This window comes from Pavona decussata, unplaced genomic scaffold (genome assembly GCF_977016875.1).
Source record: "Pavona decussata unplaced genomic scaffold, jaPavDecu1.1 SCAFFOLD_164, whole genome shotgun sequence".
Lineage (NCBI taxonomy): Eukaryota > Metazoa > Cnidaria > Anthozoa > Scleractinia > Agariciidae > Pavona > Pavona decussata.
In genome coordinates, this window is record NW_028145575.1 from 1544946 (window position 1) to 1566954 (window position 22009).

The 22009-nt window shown below is 39.0% G+C and overlaps 2 protein-coding genes across 2 annotated transcripts; both read left to right on the plus strand.

Moving 5' to 3' along the window:
- The first annotated feature begins 1001 nt into the window (after nt 1–1001).
- Nucleotides 1002–7925, plus strand: LOC146464425 (uncharacterized). Its single transcript, XM_085129921.1, has 3 exons — nt 1002–1610; nt 6233–6446; nt 7713–7925. Exons 1-3 carry the CDS (start codon nt 1538–1540, stop codon nt 7732–7734), a joined length of 309 nt encoding a protein of 102 aa, XP_084986047.1. The 5' UTR covers nt 1002–1537; the 3' UTR covers nt 7735–7925.
- A 622-nt stretch (nt 7926–8547) lies between these two features.
- LOC146464426 (solute carrier family 61 member 1-like) lies at nt 8548–21720 on the plus strand (the record flags this gene model as incomplete). The annotated part of the gene is made up of 15 exons (XM_085129923.1): nt 8548–8884; nt 11385–11468; nt 11883–12027; nt 12759–12819; nt 13689–13796; nt 14555–14673; nt 15756–15892; nt 16436–16528; nt 17333–17400; nt 18591–18661; nt 19304–19358; nt 20069–20117; nt 20505–20558; nt 20659–20726; nt 21268–21720. Coding segments are annotated over 15 exons (1674 nt in total), but the record flags the coding sequence as incomplete, so codon positions are not given.
- Between the last annotated feature and the right edge of the window lie 289 nt (nt 21721–22009).

Here is a 22009-nt window from a genome sequence, read left to right on the forward strand (position 1 = left end):
TGAAAATTTCAGAAGTTTTCACTGAACGAAATTGAAAACAAAATGAAAGCCTAATACCAACTGACAAACGTCTGTGTTTGGGTAATGTTAACTCGAGACTCCATGGCATTATTTTACCAGCGAGGGTTCGAGGACACAGTTTTATTTCCTTATTATTACATTTTGGGTTATTTCAATGAATTGGTAGAGAGAAAACAGGAGAAAACTGGCTTTTGTTGTATAACATAGCACGCGCCATATTATAAGTGAAAACCCTATGGAGTCATCGTAATCGGAATTTCTGAGACGATCAATGCCTTCCGAACGAATATCAACCGAAATGAACCACTTGGTGGCCCTGACAAAGCGGCTTACTCTTTCAAGACAGGAGAGGTGCAAAGATGCTTTGGTGATTGGACACAAAGATCATACCGACATCATAGCTTTCACCGCGTAAGCAACAGGTTTATGCAACGTGATATTCTTTGCACGTGAGTATCATATTAACCCTACTAACTTCGTGCGTGTGAGTAAAACTGAATTCTTTGGTATCAACTCAAAAAGGACGTCAATCAGGCTAAACGGAATGGATGCAAAGAATTTTAAAATTGGCAAACATTTTTAATGATCTAATCTGGTTTTCGTCCCTAGTAATGTACTAAAACGGAAGCTAAAATGCCTGCTGTTATGAAAATTGCATCAGCGGATGTTCGCGTGGGGAGCGAGCATTTTGTAAACATGTCGTACATGTATTATTACAAGCTTTTTTAAAAAGGGTCAGCTTTACCTTCACCGCCCTGTCCTCACTAGCCTCGATCTCCGCAGCTCTCCCAAGTCTGCTCTTTGTTCATCCTCGTGGGAGGAGCGCGGGCGCATTTTCCTGAACAGCGGCTGGTAATCGATCCTCAGCAGACAAGAAAATAAATATTTACTGCAGCCAAAATACGGAAATGGCGATAAAATAACCCTTTCGTTTAATCAGCCGTTATCGTGTCACTGTCCAACTATAAGTTTCATCACTAAATCGCGGTACAAAAGGTACAAAAACATAGGATTCTGTAAAACCTATTACAAATGGCGAGGACAGCAAGGTTCGGGAAAACGTTTTGCACTGGCTATAAGATTATCTCTTGATGAAGAGGGAAAAGTACTGAGAAATGAATGGAATTTGCATTTTAAATTGTAAAATTATATTAGATGACTGTCGCGCAAAAGCGGGCACTGTGACTTCCACCTGCTTCCAAAGTAAATAGGACTTGTAAGGGAATAACCAAATTTTAAAGCTTTTTAAAGACATTTTCTAACAATGTTTATTCAATGAACATTGTGTTTGCTGTGGCCCCTTAAAACAATCATAAACTACAGAATCGTTTTAAATAACACACTCAAACACCTGGAATTCATGAGGCTCTAGATTGCATGCGTGGAAGATAAGTCATTTGACCGCAGGGATTTCCTTTCAAGACTGACGTCTCTCAAATTACATCCGCCCTGTTAGAGTCCAAAGCTTCTACGCAACACCACATTTACATCTACATCTACACTGGATTCAAGAGCGATGTTTTACAAAGAGCTTTTTCTTCTCGGAGCCTTCGTCGCAGTGTGTTTGTCCGTGGACGTGGACTTCAACAGTAAGTATTGAACTTTTATCGATGTTTGTGTAGGCATTTTATAGCTTTTTATTTTAGTGACTCTTAGCCCGACCACCTAGCTTGACTGTATCACCCATGAATAGTCATTCGGAAGTGGTTGTAAACACGGTGCATTCACTCGCGACCTTAAACAGTGGTTTAAAACTGAATGTTAAGTTTATATCAGTGCCGTGCCGTTCATTAAATGATCTTTTGCGGAGCCATTATCACTTTAATATGGGCTTTGTACTCGGTAAATAATTTCTGCCTGGCTTAACGGTCTGAGACGGTCTCAAGGCTAAACGGAACATTTGCGAAGTCTTCGTGGGTTTCTTGTGTGCAAATTGTCCACCCAGGACAGCGAAATGAAAAACAGTTGAGTCAACCATTTTCCATCCTAAAAATAAATGTCAGGCAACATATCGAAAGGGGCCTATATTAGCTAATATGGCGTAGTTCTGAAGTCTATTTTGTGGCTTTTTCTTTCAGTTTTATGTGATAAAAAGCTATAAAAATCTAATATACGTTCAAAACAAAGCATAAATCTGTTGAATCTTGGTAAATTAAAGCGAAATTATCACTGGAAGCTGAAACATTAATACAAACAGGATGAAAGAAAATATCCACAAATATCAGAAATGCGAACAGAACATCAATTATCCCAAGGTAATCCGGGGGGGATCTTTGTGCGGTCAGGCCGGGCGTGCAAACTCCAAACTCCCTATTTATCTCTAGAAAATATCATTTATTTATACCCCATTCCAGGTCTACCGTAAATGATGAAATTTGGGCGAAAGTTTTAGTCTGTGAATTGCTGGTTTTCAGAGTTTGCGGGATCAAAAGTTTTTGCCTAATACGTGGTATATCAGTCGTGACTAATGCCATTCAAGTTATTAATTTTCTCCGCACCTTTCAATTATCTGTAAGTCTGGTTCTCGTATGGCACTGCAGTATCTTGGGACATAATCACCGGTGATAATCTCTTTCAATCCAATTCAGTCTCGGGTATCTCTGCGACGTACCTGCGATAATATTAAAATGACTGCTTTACACCTCCTACGTCATTCAATATATATTTTTTTATCGCCGTTATGCCAGCCTCGGGGGGGGAGGACGCCCGTGTAAAAGAGTCGGGGAGTTCGTCGTACCTTTTAGGGGTTAAAATTCGTGGTTTGGTACCTCTTAGGGTGCTAAACTCTAAAATGACTTCTGTCAGAGGCATGGTGGTACCTTTTAAGGGCACTGAGCCGAAAAATATGAGAGGAAGTAAATGTCATTCAACTGATTGTTGGTACCTCTTGGGGATAAAAAAATTTCGGACCACCCCGAAAACAGAATTCTGGTACCTTTAAAGGCGGTTTTTTTCAAAATTTCCAACGATCATCCACATCATCAACCATTTTTATATGGTAGTCCCCACCCCCTCCCCCCCTACTCACACCGGGCATGCCAGAAGTATCGCTGACGTGCCCGCGAAGTTGAGCTTGAGCCAACTTCGCGGACACGTCGCGTCGGCATAAGGACGTGTGATCTGTGATGCCTTTCGATGTCGGCGGCTGTGTTCTCTTTAGCCGGAACAGTGTCCCGGGTACTACACCGCAAATACGTCAGCGGTACGTAAGAGTTTTAAAACTGTTGTTTATGTGGATAATATCGGATTCATTGCGATGTGCGACATACTACACGAATGAACAGAACTGAGGAACGATCGGTCAGTGTTCGTAAAACACCTTAGTTGTTAGGGAGACATCAGTTGGTTTTCACCAAATATAAAACAGTAAAACATAACTAAACGCAGTGGTACTAGCTGCTTATCGTCAATTTATGTAGTGATACTGGACGCCTGTGCTGAACTGGATACTCCCTGTATAAATATTTCTTTAAATATAATAGTAAAAGTCTAGAATTGACGACTTTCATACAGTAATTTCTGTAAAAATTCATGAGTACTCATCTAAACTTTTGTACCGCCCTCCTGTGCCATCAGATGATCTTTCTATTTCTCTCCTTCTTCTTTTCCCGAACCTTGGCCCAGGCCCTCTTTCAGAACAAAAGTATGTTATTTTCGAACACCCGTTTTTACACCTACCCTCTAAAAGCCAAACCCGTCTTCAGACTTATCTTGGAAAACCCATACCCAGATTCTTACCACGACAAATGAATCTTTTTTCTCCACATTGCGGGCCGTGTGGGAGGCTTCGTACGTCTTGTAGTATGTGAAAGGGTCGCGAAAGTTTACTAAAATTGTAGTATTTTAAGGGGGTCGCAAAAATAAACTGTGTACCGAAAGAGTATCAAAAACTGAACAGAAATTCCAAGTAGAAATTGGAACGCAAAGATGACGCTTGCTCCTCCTCCTCCTATCAAACCCAATCAAGAACTCTCTTCCTCGGGTGTCTCATTTGAAGCCAAAACGAAATCAAGATGTTCATACGGTCTCGCAGTTCCCTAAACAAATACTTATCAATCTCAGACCAAACACCTCAATAACAATACCTTCTAGGGGCAGCACATACCTAGATCATCATCATCATTTATTTATTTGCCTTACTAAAAGAAAAAGAAGAAATGATACAATTTACAATAATGGTGAGGAGACCTCAAGACACCACCAGGCTCATAGGAGAGGCCACCTCGGCGGCTCTACGCATGCTAATGAATATATCTCTGACTGAATGAAACCTCAAATTGTGGCCGCTCAAATGGTGAGATTTTTCAGTATGATTGTGTAAAGTTAAATTTACATTTTTACAAAAAAAATTTCTTTTCTTCATCGGAAATGAACTGCATCACTCGCCGAACAAGACATCTTTAGAATGTACTTCGTGTCAGAGACCTACTGTGCGTGTCATTAGGTCATGCACGATAACCGGATGTTGGATGTTGACGTTTAATAACCATCACGTTCGCAGCTATTCCAGGCAGTTACTAGACTTTCTCAAAGTCGCTCGCTCGCTTCTCATTGAATGGACCTTGTAAGCAAGTCTAGGCAGTTACTTGGGGATCCAAGGAAGGATTGGGATTCCTGTGGGTTGTTACTAACCAGCGGTGCAGAAAATGGAACACTTTCCCTAGCATTAAGATTACTTTGCCCCTGGGATCACTCTTAAAACATTTTAAAAATGAGCTTTAAGTCTAGACTTTCACATATTTCCGCACATAACTTCATCCCCAGTGTCGTGCAAAGTGGTGAAAACAGTTCGAAATAAGGGGACTGTAACCTTATCACCTGCGGCAGGAAGTATCATTAATTCGACCAAAGATGGTTGATACCTCCTCAAACAAGAGCAGAATTTTTCTGCGACCCAACATGGACGGTATTCATGTACATCATCCCCCAACTTTTCCTTCAGTAAACGTGGTACATCCTGTTCATGTTCTGTTAGTCCTATGATTTACCTCTGCTCATTCACCAACAGGTAAATGAACAAAATACGTTTCGAATGTAACACGAGGTGCAGAGAATAGTGAAGCAACGTTATCATAAAACATTTTTCGTTTGTTTGTTCTGTTTTTCCTTGGGCTGGTTATGGTGAAATATCGATAACTGCCGATAACACTTAATCGTTTCCCATGACTTCACGAGTGTCTCTCAAAACAAAACGTGAACTAAAAAGATAGTAGCGGCTACTCTCCTACAAAGATGCAAAGCCTTGTTGGTATTTCCGGTTATGCTCTGAAAAATGATTATGGTTTATGCTGTGCTTTTAGGGGTCATACGTTTTTCCTCTTTATACAAACCAGAATGCTTGAATATGACAAAAATTATCTACAAACGTATGGAAACGTTTAGGTTACAATGCGGTATTACCTCAGTGTCAACAGGTACTGCATATAGGTCTCAAATAATCTAAGGTGCGGATTTCAAATACTTTTCATTTGGCTAAGAGTTAAAACAAAACCTATTCCTGTGATGTAACAACGATTTCCGTTTCTAATTTTCTGATCATTTGTAACTGAAAGATCCCACGGTAAGCTCCATTCCCGCCTCTTTTTCCGGTCCAGGATTCCTCTCCGATGGAGGAGCGCGGGCTCGTTTCACCGAACATGTTGATTCAGTAGGGGTTAGGAAATTCCTCTCGGCCTGAACACCCTGTCTAACTCGCGAGGAATCATGCAAAAGGCGCCCTCGCTCGATCCCTTATTACAGTGGTTGTCAGTATGCAGAATAGGCTTTTTTGACGTACTTGCCTCGCACTATCAGGCCTCCCTTGGGTGAAGAAGGGGCTAGAGACTGGAAGGGGATAGGGAGAGGAGATAGGATCCCCCCATCGGAAAGGCGTTTACTTAAATTACTCGCGCTCCGCCTTTTCCGTAGGCGGAAGAGTCGCAAGAAGCACAAGTGTCCCTATTGCACCAACAAGGGAGCGTTGCGTTGATGAGTTTATAAAACACATACAACCTCCAGTTTTTAAATTGGTAATTTCACTGCCTGTATAGCTTTCATCTGCGGCTGGGATATGTATTATCACTAGGTCTGTTTTTTAATGGTTGTTGTTAATGAGAATGACCAAAATCTGGGTCATTAGGACAAAAAAAGATTGGCCTAAAGGAAATGGTACATCGGGGAGGCTGGAATAAATTCACTGGAATTCCTGAATGCATGTTCCCCATTTTTTCAGATCTGAATTGCAAAGGACAGCCTGCACCCGCCAATGCCAATCTACAGTGTACAAAACAAAGCAACAGCCAGGAAGTCCACTGCGGGCTTACGTGTAACGCGGGCTATGACGTCAAATACCTCGCTGCCAAGTATTACGTGTGCAAGGCGGACGGCAAATGGAGCGCTGTACCGTCATCTGCAGACACAAGATGGCCAGACTGCAAGAAATACGGGTACGGCGAATTTGTCAGAAAAGTGTGCATTACGAAAGCACCTCTATTCTCCTCCACATAATTTTAATTATTCCAGGCGTTCACACTTCGAGATAACATTTCGAGAGAAAAGGAGAGAGAAATAACCTCACAACATTTTCTCACACGCCTCTGTTCTCAGCTCCTTACAATTTCAACACCACCCTGGTTACCAGGGTCTCTTCTCTTCCTACGCCTTGGGGACCTGGGAACGAGGTTCCCCTCAGGCTGTATTTCATTGTTTTTGACTGAGAGTTGAGCCCTAAGTGCATTCAGTGCATCAGTTATTTAATAACGAACACTAGGACATACGACCATATTACTCCAGTTCTCTATGAACTTCACGGGTTGCCAGCGCATCTATTTTAAAATAACTATCACTTTTATGGCTATACATGACATGTCAACTAGTCACATCGGTAATTTCGTCACCATTAGGTCCTGTTCTGTTTATTCATCGCGATCGAATTATAGAGTATTTTTAGATCGTCCAGAGGGGCGCATGCTCACAACTTTAGGCTCTCGTTCTATTTACCACCCATAGTTAATTGAGGGACTGGTTATGAAACTTTGCCATGAAAACAATGGTGCGGCAATTTATGTTGGAACGGCCACGACAGTGCACAATCCTTTGTTCACACTACAGCTGAATATCTTAACACGAACGTTTCTACTGGTCAGTTGCTCCAACACATTTCAAAATCTATTGTCGTCTTTGCACTATCAAGGCCAAAAATGCTAACAAAAACATATAACAAAGAAATTTGCCAGGCTTCATAACCATGGCCTTTTATTAACTATACCCTGCCGCACCTACATTGTGGAACAGCCTTCCCGCGCATACCCGTAAGATCGAGTCACTTGGCGCTTTTAAGAAACACGTAAAAATGCATCTTTTTAACTTAGCTTTTAAGTAGTGTTTAGTAGTTTTTAATATTTCTTTTTTTGTTATTCATATTTTCAAAGTTTCTTCATAGCCTAGGAATTTTATTTCGTTTTTTATCTAGTCTATTTCCAAATATTTGTAATGCGCTGTTGATCATTTTTTTATGTTAAAGGCGCTATAGTTAGTTGATAAATTATTATTATTATCATCATCATCATCATCATCATCATCATCATCATCATCATCATCACCATTATCATCATCATCATCATCATTATTATTATTATTATTATTATTATTATTATTATTATTATTATTATTATTATTATTATTATTTAATATCATTATTTCTTTTCTTTCAGCCGCAATGAGCCAGTACCTTGAACAGGACTACGTGACTTCATGCTTAATCGACAGGTGTCAAATCCCTCACGCCAAGCTCTTAACGACAACTTTCATTAAGAAAGGTTGATAGAGTATTGTATTGTTAAGTAGTGAATGACGACCAAACGGAGAAATATTGTATGATTTTGATATTATAACTGAATAAATAACTTGAATCAATGAAAACGAAATTATTTGATAAATTTATTTGTGCATCGTGTATTTGGCTGAGAAAAGGCAGGAACGCGAGTGGATCGCTACAATGAGGACCAAGAAAAAACAATACAAATTGGAGAGGGCCTGGCTCAATACTGTCCTATTTTCAGAGATCTTTTCTTCTGTTCAATCTCCAGGACTGATCGTGTTAGAGAATTGTACGTAAGTGAAGAAAATGTGAACTAAGCCAAGTGCAGTGTAGTTTCGTAAACCTTACACACGAATATCATTGAAAAAAAAAAAACAGCGTTAGCTCGAGCTTGTTTAAACGCTAGACACCACAGGTTTGTACAGTCGCACTTTCTAAACTCGTTCATCATGTGAGAAGTTAGAGGCACACCACTCGAAGGAGTAACAGTAAGATCCCCTCTGTCCAAATCTTCATTCAGCGCACCTCTGTATCTTTCACGAACCATTATTTTCGAGGCCTTAATTGTCGCTCTTGCATCGGGGTACACAGATAATGATCCCACTTTCTTTCACTCATAAAAAGCGTAAATGATGTTTCGTATCCTGCGAGGAACATAAAGACCTACAAAATAGTGGAAGCCAGTCTCGACAGGCTCCGCCATGTTGGACAGGGAATCTTGCAGGTAACTCACGGCCCACCAGCAAGCAAGCAAGCATGCACTCGAGCCTGCTGCGCAGCATAGAGGTAGCGAAAGGACTAGAACTAGAGCGAATAGTCCTGCACCAACGAGAGAAGACTCCGCTATTACGAACACCACAAATGAGATGAGAAACGTCATGAAAACAAACACAAGGAAGATCATGCAAGGGAATGAGCCTGCGAGAACTGCAGTGCTGACGAATAGAGCGGTCAGTGGTCTTCGCCTCGAGAATCTGAGCAGCCATGACAGGTACGAACCTCGCTTGTTGATTGGCTGTTGTTGTGGCGGCCAGTGGTTGAGTACCTTTCCAGGTTTGTCTTCTGGCAAGTGAAAATGGACCCGTCTGTGGCTCGTGTCTGGTAAACTATCGCAACTGTCCATGACTTGAAAGCTGTCCATTATGACCTAGAGAAAAAAATATCATACCAGATGATACAGTAAAACCTTTTCTGGTATCATTTCAGGTTAAGCTTGAAAACAGTTAGAATCTGAAATGCGATATTCCATTTAACTTTAACGAACTCAAAACAAGGCTTTGATGACCAGAATAACAAACACGCCTTGTGTTGTTCCGAAATGCAGTGAAGCTAATATATCTAGTGGTCCGATCTTAGCAAAAAAAAACCTTCCCTTGTATAAGAACAAGTTGCGGGGCTCTAATAACTAGAAAAGCAACATTCTCATAAGCAGTTTCTTTGAAAACATTTTTGCAATAAAAACAAGCGATACAAGAGAACGATGTTATGACCTCCGAGTTCAAGAAAGCGTATATAAATTAGCGTACTGACCTGTTTTAAAAGATGAGAATGCTAAAAACGACAGAAGTGAGATGACGTGTAAATGATACGCATCAAGCCGATAATGTGACGAAAATTCTCAAAAAGTACATAGGAATAACTTAAGTAATTATATAAGAACAAGAATAAGATTGTATTAAAAAAAGAAAGAAGAAATATATTAAACTACTCTGCGCTATACAAATAACTTTGCGTTGATCCATTCAGATTGTCAGTTGAATTTTGACTTTATGAAGAGCAATCTAATATACTCTAGCATTATCATAAGATTTCGAAATTAAGTTCAATGTCGTGCGGCTCTCTTCCTCGTCGCTCTTTCAGATTAACAAGGTATTAAAATACATAATTAGCTTAGAACGTTGCTGTAATTGCAACGTTAACCAAGCATAATAAACAACGCCTAACAAGAATGATAAAGTATTCAGCAGTCATGAGCCTAGGATGGTCATTGGTTCGCCGGACTTCCATCTGGGTCTCGGACTGTTTCTTTCCCTCATCCTCGTTAATTCTACATCTCTCTCATTTCATACCGGACCTAACAGCGTAACAACATTAAATATCTAGACTGATTGGTCTTTAACAATTATATACAAAATGGTTGTCACCTGTGGGTCGGTAAACACAAGAATCGTTCTGCCAATATCGACAAACTTTTCAAATCATCCCATCATAAGAGTTTTTTAACTCTCCCAACGTATGAGATGGATTAATTGCCATACGTCGACGTCACAATACCTTAATAAGTGACGTCATAATGAAATGACAAACCAAACTCTTTGAGTCCTCGAGGGTCATGGGATGCTGAGCCTGCATTCTCCTTGATCAGCGAGTGCTTTCGAGTCCGATGACCGAAGAGGTCGAGAACTTTGGGACTAGAAGGACCCACAGTGTAGCCTGTAGAGGGGGAGGAAGGAGAATCCTCCGCGTTCCCCTCGCTTTGCGCGCACGTGCGTGTGTGCGATTCTCCTCTTCTTTTCTCTTTTACAGCGCCTGTCACGCAGGTTCCTTTGGTTATTTCACACGCTTTATTACGCCTAAGAGAACCAAGGGACTGCCCACAGTCTAACTTTATCCAAGTGTCAAACCAAAAATACAGCCGCATCTCATCGTTTCCCAGGATCAATGAAAATGTTCGTGAAATGTAAACACCTTGCACAAAGTTCACTAGTTGAATATAATTATTAAATCAATACCTGCATAAGCAACTGGCGCTAAAGGGGATTAGAACGTGGAATTCAGTGCATTCTTACGACATATGCACGTAACAAACAATCATTTAGAAACTAAACAAATGATGGCAGTGTTCCTTTGGTAAAATCCGAGTGACGTGGATTGTTGTTATGACAAGTCCTGGGAATTTCTGCCTCTCACGAGACTTCTGCTAGCGAGGGACAACGATCATTTCTGGGTGGGAATACAAATATTTCCAATTTCGTGCCGAAAGAACTCAAAAAAGTATCATTTTCAATCACTACAAGACAAGATAAAAAGAGAAATAACTGCTAGTTGAACTGTCTTTGGGACTGAAACAAACGCGCGCGCATAAAATTGTGATTTCATACCGCTGTTTATAAGAATCACTTTACTAATACACTTTTGGAACCTACCTGCACACTTGGGGGTAACTTGTGCTACCTCATATAAGAAGAATCCTTTGGGGGACACCTCGTGAGGTCTGTCATAAAGAGCGTACATCTCATTAGCGCGCAATTCTAAGTATAACAAAGTTGGAGCTCTTTTACAACAATGTCTAGTAGAAAAGAGGAGCGAGTTAGAAATCCGTTGAATGCCTCAATGATTTTTAACTGAGATTTTACAGTGCGGGAAAATAAAGTCTCAAGACAAACTTGTCAAAAAGAATTATTAACAGGTAAATACCAGTAATATTCACCTCCTACCGGTATTCAACAATCACATGGCCATTTAAACTCAGCTACACGGTGATTTGGAACTCTGAAAATGCTGAACTTGGCGGCGTTGTTTACGGTCGGCTGTGCTGTTTGCCTTCTTTTATATTTATTTATAGAAAACTCGAAACAACAGTCAACTGGTGGAGTTGAGTTTCGTCGATTTCAGCTCACGTATCTCACTGTTTACCTCATGGCGCAAGGTATTATGCTAATTTATTTTGCTACCGATATTATTTTTTTTTTTTTTTATTCCACACAAAGACGACCTTTTCTTTGAAGGTTGAACATTTGAGAATATAACCAAACTTTCCAGAATTATTGCTAGCTGGTTTTGTTGAGACGTTTTTTATTCAGTTATTACAGGAGCTTATGTCATAAGCTCCTGGTTATTATTATTATTACATATAATAATCAAATGGGCATCCTTCTGCTAGTTCGGATTTTCTGTAACTGGCTTAGAGTTTCTTAACATTCTTAATATCTTCCGTGCCAAGTGTAGGAATAAGGTCATCAGTTTTGAAATGGGTTTTTGAAAACTGATCGTCAAAACTTAACTTTTAGATCTGACGAAGAAAAAACTTGTAATATCAAGTGATATTTTCTTTTGATACTAGGAGCTGATTGGCTTCAAGGCCCTCACGTGTATGCCTTGTTTTCCAGTTACGGAATGACGTCCAAGCAAATTAATGAGCTATTCGTTGTAGGCTTTGGTTCTTCTATGGTGTTTGGCACTGTTGTGGGCTCATTTGCTGATAAACTGTAAGTTTTTTTTTAATTGTTGACTTTTTTCTTTCCAGAAGCAACTGAAACTGCCATACAACTTTTGGCTGCGTAATTTAGCTTTAAGGATTGAATCTTTCGAAACCAACTTTAACAATGATTTGAATGCTACAATGAGCAATAGATGTTTGATTTACAATACAATACAATACTTTATTGACACTCCCCATGGGGGCTTTTCAGTGAAATACAAAAATAAATATTAAAAATGATAATCAGTTTAAGTAATTAAAAAACTAGCTAAAAATTGGTGATGGGGTAGTTCATCGTAAAAAGTCTCTCGGTTTAAGTAATTAAAAAAAACTAGCTAAAAATTTGTGAGGGGGCAACTCATCGTAAAAAGTCTTTTAGGAGATACTTTCTTAAATTACACTTAAAACTATTCAAACACTGGCTTTTTCTTAATTGTCGACTTTTTTCTTTCCAGAAGCAACTGAAACTGTCATACAACTTTTGGCTGCGTAATTTAGCTTCAAGGCAATTGATTTCGCGGTTTACCTTGTTTTTCGGCCAAGCAATAGCAACGGATTAAGTTTATTGTTGTTTAGGAGACTTTGACCACTCTCTTATTTTTTTCATGGCCACTGAAGCGAGCAAAACGTGTCGCTTGTCCTCCTTTAGCTAGGCTCACCTGGTAATCTACCTTACTATCCCTGAGAGAAATATACGCCTACTCAATGTCTTTATTGTGACTGTGGTTCATTTTGCAGTGGAAGAAAATTTAACTGCATCCTTTATGGAGTGCTGTATGGAGCTGATTGTCTTGCAAAGGTACCAAGTTATTTAGTTACGTATGTTAGGGTCAGAATAGTCAGTTTATGGGTATACTGCGAGCAGTCTCTCTTTTGCTCGAAAATCCGCGGGAAGACGCAAAAACAACTAAGCGAGAACGTTATTCGAGGGGCGAGCGGCGAAGCCGCGAGTAGCGTGGGCGCCGACTCGCGCCCCTCGAATATCGTGCTTGCTCTGTTTTTTGCGTTCTTCCCCGCAGATTTTCGAGCGAAAGAAAGACTGCTCGTTGTATAATTTATGGGACGAGAAACAAACTTAAGATTGTTGCTAAACTATGAAACATAATGCTGTTTAGCTCTTTCACCTCCTGGGAGGCCGGCCTAAATTCAAAACTCTAAAACGATTCCAAATATATTTTACTGTGGAGAATATTGAATAACAAACAGTACCACATAAAGTGCATTCTGAGGTCTTTTGTTCGAAAGGTCGTAAAAAAAGGGTTTTATCCACTCCCAGACTAAAAAGTTATATTCACCTTATAGTACGTGATTAACAATACCAGAGTAAAGCTTTCATATAAATGGCTACACTTTAGGAGAAAATTCACTGAATAAAAAGTTAGAACCACCCAGTGGAGAATAATAAACAGCGCCAAAAGATAGTGCTGTTTAGTGGCCAGTCATACTTTAAGCTTTCTTCCACAGGCGCAAACGTTAGACGCACTTTGAAGGATCTTTGAACAGCGTAACAAACATAATCACTTGGAAGCACTGCTTAGTAGATTTCATACCGATGGTCACAACTTAATCCAAAGAAGAAAAAAATAGAGCAACAACCTTCATCAAGACTTGTGATGCTTATAACATTGGGCTGTTTGATGACTTCTGGTACTGATTTGTTTTTACCAGCATATACCAAGCTTCTGGGTTTTAATGTGCGGCCGTTTGGCTGGTGGTATGGCGACGTCCATTCTCTTCAGTGCCTTTGAATCATGGCTAATCTGTGAACACGAAAAGGTAACGTGAGTTACAGGAGCCGCTGTGTTAGCTTCGTTATCAAGTCCTTCAATCGTCAATCAATCAATCAATCAATCAATCAATCAATCAGTTGATCAATCAGTAAATCAATCAGTCAGTTAGTTTCTTAGTCAATCAGTTAGTGAGTCAGTCAGCCAGCCAGTCAGTCAATCAGTCATTCATTCAGTCAGTTAGTCAGTCAGTCAGTCAGTCAGTCAGTCAGTCAGTCAATCAGTCAGTCAGTCAGTCAGTTAGTTAAGTCAGTCAGTCAGTCAAGTCAGTCAATCAGTTGGTCAGTCAATCAATCAGTCAGTCAGCCAGCCAGTCAGTCAATCTGTCAATCATTTAGTCAGTCAGTCAGTCAGTCAGTTAGTCAGTCAGTCAATCAGTTAGTCAGTCAGTCAGTCAGTTAGTCAATCAACCAGTCATTCAGTAAGTCAATCAACTAATCAACATTTTGTTTGCCCATAAGGCACTTAGGAGTATTGAATTTGTCTTAAAGAAACGATCCAGCGACCAAGGAAATCACAATTAAAATTGAAATAAAACTTTTTTAAACAATGAAGCAATAACAAATGAAAAATTTAAAAACAATGAAAACAAGTTTAAAAATAAAGCTACAAAAGAGGAAAAAGAAAAGAAGAGCATCTCTTCCTCATTTCTAGCTATTTCTGCTACAGTTACAATTTCGTAATTCCTAACGAACACCTCATCCTTTCAGCTCAAGAATAAGAATACATGCTTTTATTTTATTTCAGCGTGGCTTCAATAAGAACTTACTGAGTGACTTATTTTCCAACGCTTCTCTTGGAAACTCGTTAGTTGCCATCTGTGCAGGTTTGGTGGCTCAGGCAGTAGCAACTCAGTTTGGATTTGTGTAAGTTGTTTATTAATTAATCAATCAGTTTATTAATGATTCAATCAAACGCGATGCTAACACCCTTAACACATGTCGCTCAGAGCTTATATAGGGGGATGGGGTGGGGGCATTAAAGTTCAAGAAGAGAGAGGAGAATCACAGTCGCGTACTAACGATCCCTAATCTAGTTCTTAAAGGTGCACTGCCACGGTTATTTTGTTGTATTTTGGTCAAAACTTCTCAAATATTTGAAGAAATTTTTTTTGCTAATATGAAATTGCTCTTAGAACACCGCGAAGGAAGGACTAACAATAATCAGTTTTTCGCGATTTCTCTAAAATACAAAGGAAGAATTTGAAAATATTGGCCAATTTTTTCAAGTTGCAATCCATTTCCATCCTAGCAATCCGCAGCCAATCTTAACTAATACTAGTTTCTGTGCACTGATAGGGTTATTTTTAACAAAACTAAACCATTATTTTAACGATTCCATCGATTCAAATATGTTTTTTGGGCACTCAGAGTGACAATAAAAATAGGTGACACTGCCCCTTTAAACTGTTCACTGCAATTGCATCAGTGCAAATGATCGCCTCTTTGGGTTAAATAAGCCATTGCTCTTGTACAACAAGATTATAAGGGGACACTATGAAAGTTCCCACATTATTGTTTGAAAAGGGTAGGGATTCTGGTTGAAGAACTGAAAAGTTTAATGGTAAACCATATTCAAAAATACTGCATTTTCTCAAGTGAGCACCAATTGGCGAGTATTTAAACTCCACGTTTTCATGTTATTTTTTTAGTCGCCAATAAAGCGAGCTGAAATTTGAAAAATTGATTGAAATCGTCAGTAGACATTGTGTTAATGCTACCTTCTATCTCCATTCATTATTTTTTATTGTTTGAATGCATCTGAGTGTTTAGATATATCAGATTCCTTGATAGGTAAGAAGCGCTTATTCCAGATGCGGTGTATTAATGGACCTTTAGTTAATCAGAAGATGTATCATCATCACAAAATCACAAATTTAGACTGATCTTTCAAGTTTTGACAATTCTCCAAGTTGACCCCCATTTTCCCTTTCAACCTTTTATTACAGAGCTCCATTTAGTCTCGCGTTGCTACTGTTGATTGCAGTAAGTGGAATAATCTGCTGTTCTTGGCCTGAAAACTATGGAGATAAAAGTGGCAACGTTAGCCTGTCTCTCCTTCAAGGAATAGACGTTATTAAAAAGGGTAAGTGGAACCACCTTTTTGATGTTATACAAGGTACATAAAGTGTTCACTCTTGTAATGATTAAGCAACATTAAAGTCACGTGGAAGCCACTCTAAAAATATCCATTGCACGTGATGGTATCAAAGAGCAGAGCGAAACTGAAACTGTAACCCAAATGTTCAGATCAACGGTGTTTTGGGTGGCAATCGGTTACCCGTGATAGTTTTTCAATAAATCTATACGGACGTCGTCAAGATACCTATCTAAGAGCAATATGTGCCATAATGTTGTGTCAAATTGCTTGTGACATGCTTTGTTGCGCGGCTTACATATACATGTACCATTTGCTCAAAATAAAAATGCTCTTAACTGACTCTCAGCCTGGATAATGCTCTAAGTATGCTCTTAAATTTTAGTTAATCTCAGCCTCAACGTCCTTATGGGAACGGTTCTTATAAAAAAGTGTATTTAAGAATCGTTTCTCTGTGCCCCATGATGTGTTTTCGGTAAATAACAATTTTGAAAGCACGAAAGAGTTTTAAAGTTTTCCTTTTCCTGTCAGATTCTAAAGTGCTTTACCTTGGTTTGATCCAGTCTTTGTTTGAAGGATCCATGTACTCCTTTGTATTAGAATGGACCCCAGCACTGACTGTCGGTAAGTCGAACACAGTAGAAGAACTTCAAATTTCATTTAGAGGAAAAGAGCAAAAAAGAGGGTCGTGTGATTGTCCACCTTCGCAAAAGCTACAGCAAGGTGGTTCAACATAGAGCGCGTCGTTAACCCTCAGTGATCAGCATCAAATTTCTCCTTGTAATATCAATGCTTATTCTACCCCTGAGGTCACGAGAATTAAGGATTTGATCACCCAAGGTGAATTTTCTTGATATTTTATTTACTTCTCCTCAGTTCTTTTATAAGCAAAGTATGGGTACAAGATAGGAGAATTTGTTCTTTAATATTAAGGGTTAAAGGAGTTAAAGCAGTTAGAGTACAAGTACTGAGTTATCCGGCTAAGAAACCGTTTTATTCTTCTACCTAAAGGTTTGCTCAATGTTGTCACGGTGTTCATGAATTGCTAAAGCCTTGCTCCCTTAGCGCTATTCCGGAATAGGTGGATTGCATTGCCGCCATGTTGGTGGATGAGTAAAAACAAAAGAAAATTTGCTCACATAGTTTGCATAAAAATTGAAGTCAACTCCCAGAGGAGAAAAGTCTTATACCACCATACCATCAACATGGCCGCCATGACGTCACTTGTAATCAACCTATAGGAATAGACGAAATAGACCGTGTTCGTGTTCTTTCTGGACTTATTCTGTTTTCAGAATGAAAAGAATACGGTTTACTCAAAATAAGAGGAACTGCTTTCTTTTGGGAAGGTTTTGGGCTTAATGCGAATGGGCGGAATTGCGTTCTTTTTTTGGAACTGGTAGTCTGTTCTTTTATTGCTGATTTCAGATTCTCAGCGGCGAACAAAAGCAGTTGATGAAAATATTCCGCACGGTTGGATATTTGCTTCTTTCATGGTGAGTATATGGTTTTCGGTACCGCAGTTCGATTCTTGAATAATTATTACAAACTGACTCATTGTATAATGCAATTCGAGGGATTTGATTGGCTTAGCGGCCATGGTATATGAGCCATTATACCATGGCCGAGAAATGGCGACCATTAACGTTATTCTTGCACAGCGAAATCAGTAAGATCTAGCAATATTTCTTGATTGTTTCTAATAAAACAATTATTCCATTTGCGCTTGTTGGATATGAGATGATTATAGCCAACTCGGCGCTACGCGCCTCGTTGGCTATCTATCATCTCATATCCAACGCGTGCTCGTGGAATAATTGTTAAAACACGGATATGGGGTTTAAGTATAGAGTGCAAATACAGACGGTCAAACGTCCAAGAGAACATGTACTAACTCAACACTCTGTTGTCGTCCAGCCACATACGAACACTACGTTCTCATTTTTCCTAAACGGACAGTTTGGTGCCCTCTCCGTCTCCTTAGTGCAAACTCGATGATCCAATGTAGTGATAGATTTTTCGCATCTGTTAGATATCAGTACCTTGGTTAAAAAGTAGGCAGCTATCTCCCCAGCAAGTCTGCTTTCTATTTTTCAGCTAAACGGGCAAATACAGGCATTAGGGTCTCCAGTTTAATTTAAATGCATGGTATCTTTTGTTAAGTAGTAGATCAGGGCCGGGTTGTTCGAAAGCCGATTAACGCTAATCCCCGATTAAAAATTAACCGTGGTTTTCATCTCGGTCATTAAAAATATTTTTAAAAGCTAATTTTAAGTTAACTGTAAAGAGAAGTCTTAAACAAGACTGAGCAACAATAATCTTTTTGAAGAGTCTTCATTAATTTGTAATTAAACTCAAATCAAAGTTCACGTTAACCGAGGATTAACTTAATCGGGCTTTGAGCCACTGGGTCCAGGTGCGTAGACTCTTTTTTTTTTTTTTTAATTTAAGAAAGAAACCATGGGTTTTCGTTTACACACCTCTGCATTTTCTAATCCCTGTTCCTTGCATTTAAAAATGTTGTTAATTAGTACGTGGAAATAAAGAAACTTGAAACCAGTTTCAAGGAAACCGGCATAAAGCGAGAAACAGATGCAATTCGAAAGAAAGCTGAAACCAGTTTTGTACAAAAAGAGTTAGAAGTCTCTCGTTTGTGAGAAAAAGAAACTTTTTTCTGTCGTTTCAGGTCTCTGTAATGCTTGGTTCTCAAGTATTTAAATTCCTCTCTGAAATGGATTCTGTGGAGTCATTTATGAGGTATTTTTGTTCTGAAAATTTCTTGACTGATATCAATGTAATATGTGTTAATTTTAAAGGCAGTAGTATTTTACCAGAATTACGCTACGTTCCAGTTACAGCGGTACAAAAATTTGACTGAAATGAACTCTTTCCGTCAAGATTGCACCGCTGACCAAGTTTGAATGATTTTTGCCATATAGGCCCGTATATTTTCCCAAGACATTCAGCTTGATGTTTGCACTAAGTTGGTATGGTTCCACTGATAACTGTAGCTGACTGCCAGATAGGCAGTAGGTAACAGGTACAGCGGGAACAAGTGGCTTGCGTGCCGAGTTTGTTACGGTTCTCGGTGATTGTAGTTTAATTTGCATTTTATGTAATGTTTGTTTAAATAACTTGAAGATTTCAAGTTTTCCTTCAAATGTTAGTCATTTGTACAGCGAAATTTGCCTGCGATGAGGTACTCTTGTTCTATCTCGCTCTTTGTTGACACGGTTAGGAGTGATAAGATGATACCTACAACACACACTGAATTTAAGTAGTACCGATTTGTTTATCAAGTTCAACTTCATCCATACGTAAACCGCACATGATACCTTTTGACAATTAAAGACAAATTTTTCCAGTAATCTTAGTTCGTATATTCGCCTTTTCTTTCAGACCCGTCTTAGGAATAGCAGCGCTGTCGTTGATGCCTCCAATTATTGTTCCAAATGTATGTTTTGTTTCATTGAAATTTTGTTTAAAATGTTGTCTTGTTTTCAGTCATCAAGATCATCATTACCATACTCTGATAATAATCTTATGATAAACAAAAATCGTTCACTATTTTATTTTAGGACGGTGCCTTCTAATACAGAAGTAGTTTTGTGTGGTTTATGGCTATGTGGGAAAAGCAGATCTTAGCAAGGGCTATTGAAATCCAAAAAGAAAATTGGAGGTAACCGCGCATTTTTCAGAGATAATTACGCAACAATATTTCTAAAAAGCGCCAAAATATAAACCAATGCATGGCAGTTTTCCTTAATTGAAGCTTAATAATCTCTGAAAAATGCGTGGTTACCTGTAATTTTCGTTTGGGATACCAAAAGCACTTGCTAAGTTCTGCTTTCTCCGCATAGTTTTAAACCGAGCAAAATTATCCCCGTATTAGTGAGCACTAGCCATAGGAAACCCGAGTTTCTCGAGATGCTCAGATCATATGCGCAGTAACAATAGTAGAAACCGTCTTTAACCTCACGGGTTTTTGTTTTGTTTTGTTTGTTTGTTTGTTTTCACCCTTTTTTCCGGTGAATGTGCTCATTATGTTTTCTCTTATAAGGAAAACAGATGACTATGATTTTAATTTTTTGCATTGTGTCGGCAATCTTCTCCATTAATATTGTTTATCTTTTATTTGTTTATTTTTTGTCTGTTTTTATATAGAACCAAATTGTCGTATTAGTGGGATTCTTGGTCTTTGAATTTTGTGTGGGTAAGTTTCTAAATACTGATATCTTTTAGTGCTTGGTTTTCGAAACAAAAAACAAGTGAATACCGGTAAACTGGCGATTTAGAAAGAACCGTATGGAGGAAGCCTTACCGAATGTTTAACAATGGCGAGCCTTAGCAGTACATTTCGTTAGAGACATTTAAAACGGATTCCTGACAGAAGTTTTGGTTGGAAAACGAGCATCATTTCATAAATTTTCCCGAGAAGGTGATATTTTAATTTGAACAGATGGAGCTGGGTTCACATTACCGGAGCTGGAGTGAGAATTATACAATGGATATAATGGTTATTTGTATATGCAGTTATCTAGTGTTTACAGTGACTCTTTTAAACACCAAGGTTGTAAATACATACGTCTCTTCTCTTTAGGTATCTTCTGGCCTGCAATGGGAGTACTGAGGGGAAAATACGTCCCAGAATCCAGTAAGTGCTCATGTATTGTTGACACTGAGATGAGGCAATGGTTTACTGTGGATAAAAAAACAATTTTAAACTTACTTTCTTTTCTACTTTTCTCTTTCAGCACGTGCCACGATCATGAATATCTTTCGTGTTCCTCTGAATCTAATTGTTATTCTTCTTTTAGTTCAGGTTTGTAGATATGTTGCATTTTTTCTTTCTAAGTTTTTCAAACATTCGAGGTAACTAGTGCCCACAACCTACACACGAATGTGAAACCTTCTTGTATTAAAGTTTAGCAGCAGAACATACTCACGTCTACTTTGGCTCTAATCCCTATGATATCCCCCCCGTATTGCCCGTCCGATATAATCTTGTGTGTCATCTCTTCATCATGGACGTTGCTGTCCTCTGTGCCTTGTTCTGTTCTTGCCTCCCATTCTTTTACTCTTATTAAAGTGCAAAGGGAGCAGTTCGGAAAAGTCACACAGTTTTAGCCTATGTTTTACGAGTATGAGAGCTACTAGCTCTGTAGTTGATTACGCTGCCAAGTATCACCCTCTCTAAATAAAATGGATTATTAACTGTTTCAATTATTTATTTATTAACTTGTCTATTTATCATATAATAAAAATAATACTATTCCGTTCAGTTGACTCTAATACCATCTATTCCAATATTCCAGAAAAGGCCAAAGAGTGTTTCTTAGTCGATTTTCTTTCTTTTTTTTTAGGATTTGTCTCTTTCGATGGTCTTTTCCTGTTGTGTGGTATTCTTGACAATCTGTGGTGCAATGCAGCACTGCTTGTTTCGTTTATCTTCCAAGTCTACAGACAACACATACCAACTACACAAAGGTAAGGTCATGATAAACAACTATATCCCGCACATAAAAGTCGTATGGCCAATGGTTTTCCAGCAACAAGTTGGATTTATTACCATTGTACGACAAAATTGAATGGAATGATTGTTTTATAGCGTGCACAGTCCTAAGGATAATAATAAAGTTCTCTACTAGCAAATAAACATCTCCGTCCAAAGTATAATTCGTCAACGCTATTGACTTGGACAAATGCTGTTGGTATGATATAAGCTGCTAAAAGGAGGCCAATCAGTGTGCCCGATTACTCGTGTACTGACCGTTTAACATTCATTGCATTAGTAGAGTTTTCTTTTGCGTACACGAGAATGCTAATGCGTCTCATGAAACCTTCCTCATAGTACTTACCCGATGAAGTTAGAAGAGATGTTCTTTGTACAACTAGTTATCCAATTTCTTTTCTAGGTTGCTGCGCTAGCAGTCCGGGAGGGGGGGGGGGGAAGAAGGGGGCAGGGGTGAGTCTTGGGAAGTACGGCTAAAATGCAAACACTCTCGTATGTCGTATGCATGTGCACTGTGCGTGTTACCAGTAAACGTATGAGACTCTTCAGAATGACGAATGATGTAAGTTTTAATATACCTCTCTGAGATTGAT

Coding starts and splice junctions, on each gene's coding strand:
- LOC146464425 (XM_085129921.1), top strand. CDS start 1,538: ATGTTTTACAAAGAGCTTTTTCTTCTCGGAGCCTTCGTCGCAGTGTGT. Junction 1,611..6,232: donor CGTGGACGTGGACTTCAACA/GTAAGTATTGAA, acceptor CCATTTTTTCAG/ATCTGAATTGCAAAGGACAG. Junction 6,447..7,712: donor CCAGACTGCAAGAAATACGG/GTACGGCGAATT, acceptor CTTTTCTTTCAG/CCGCAATGAGCCAGTACCTT.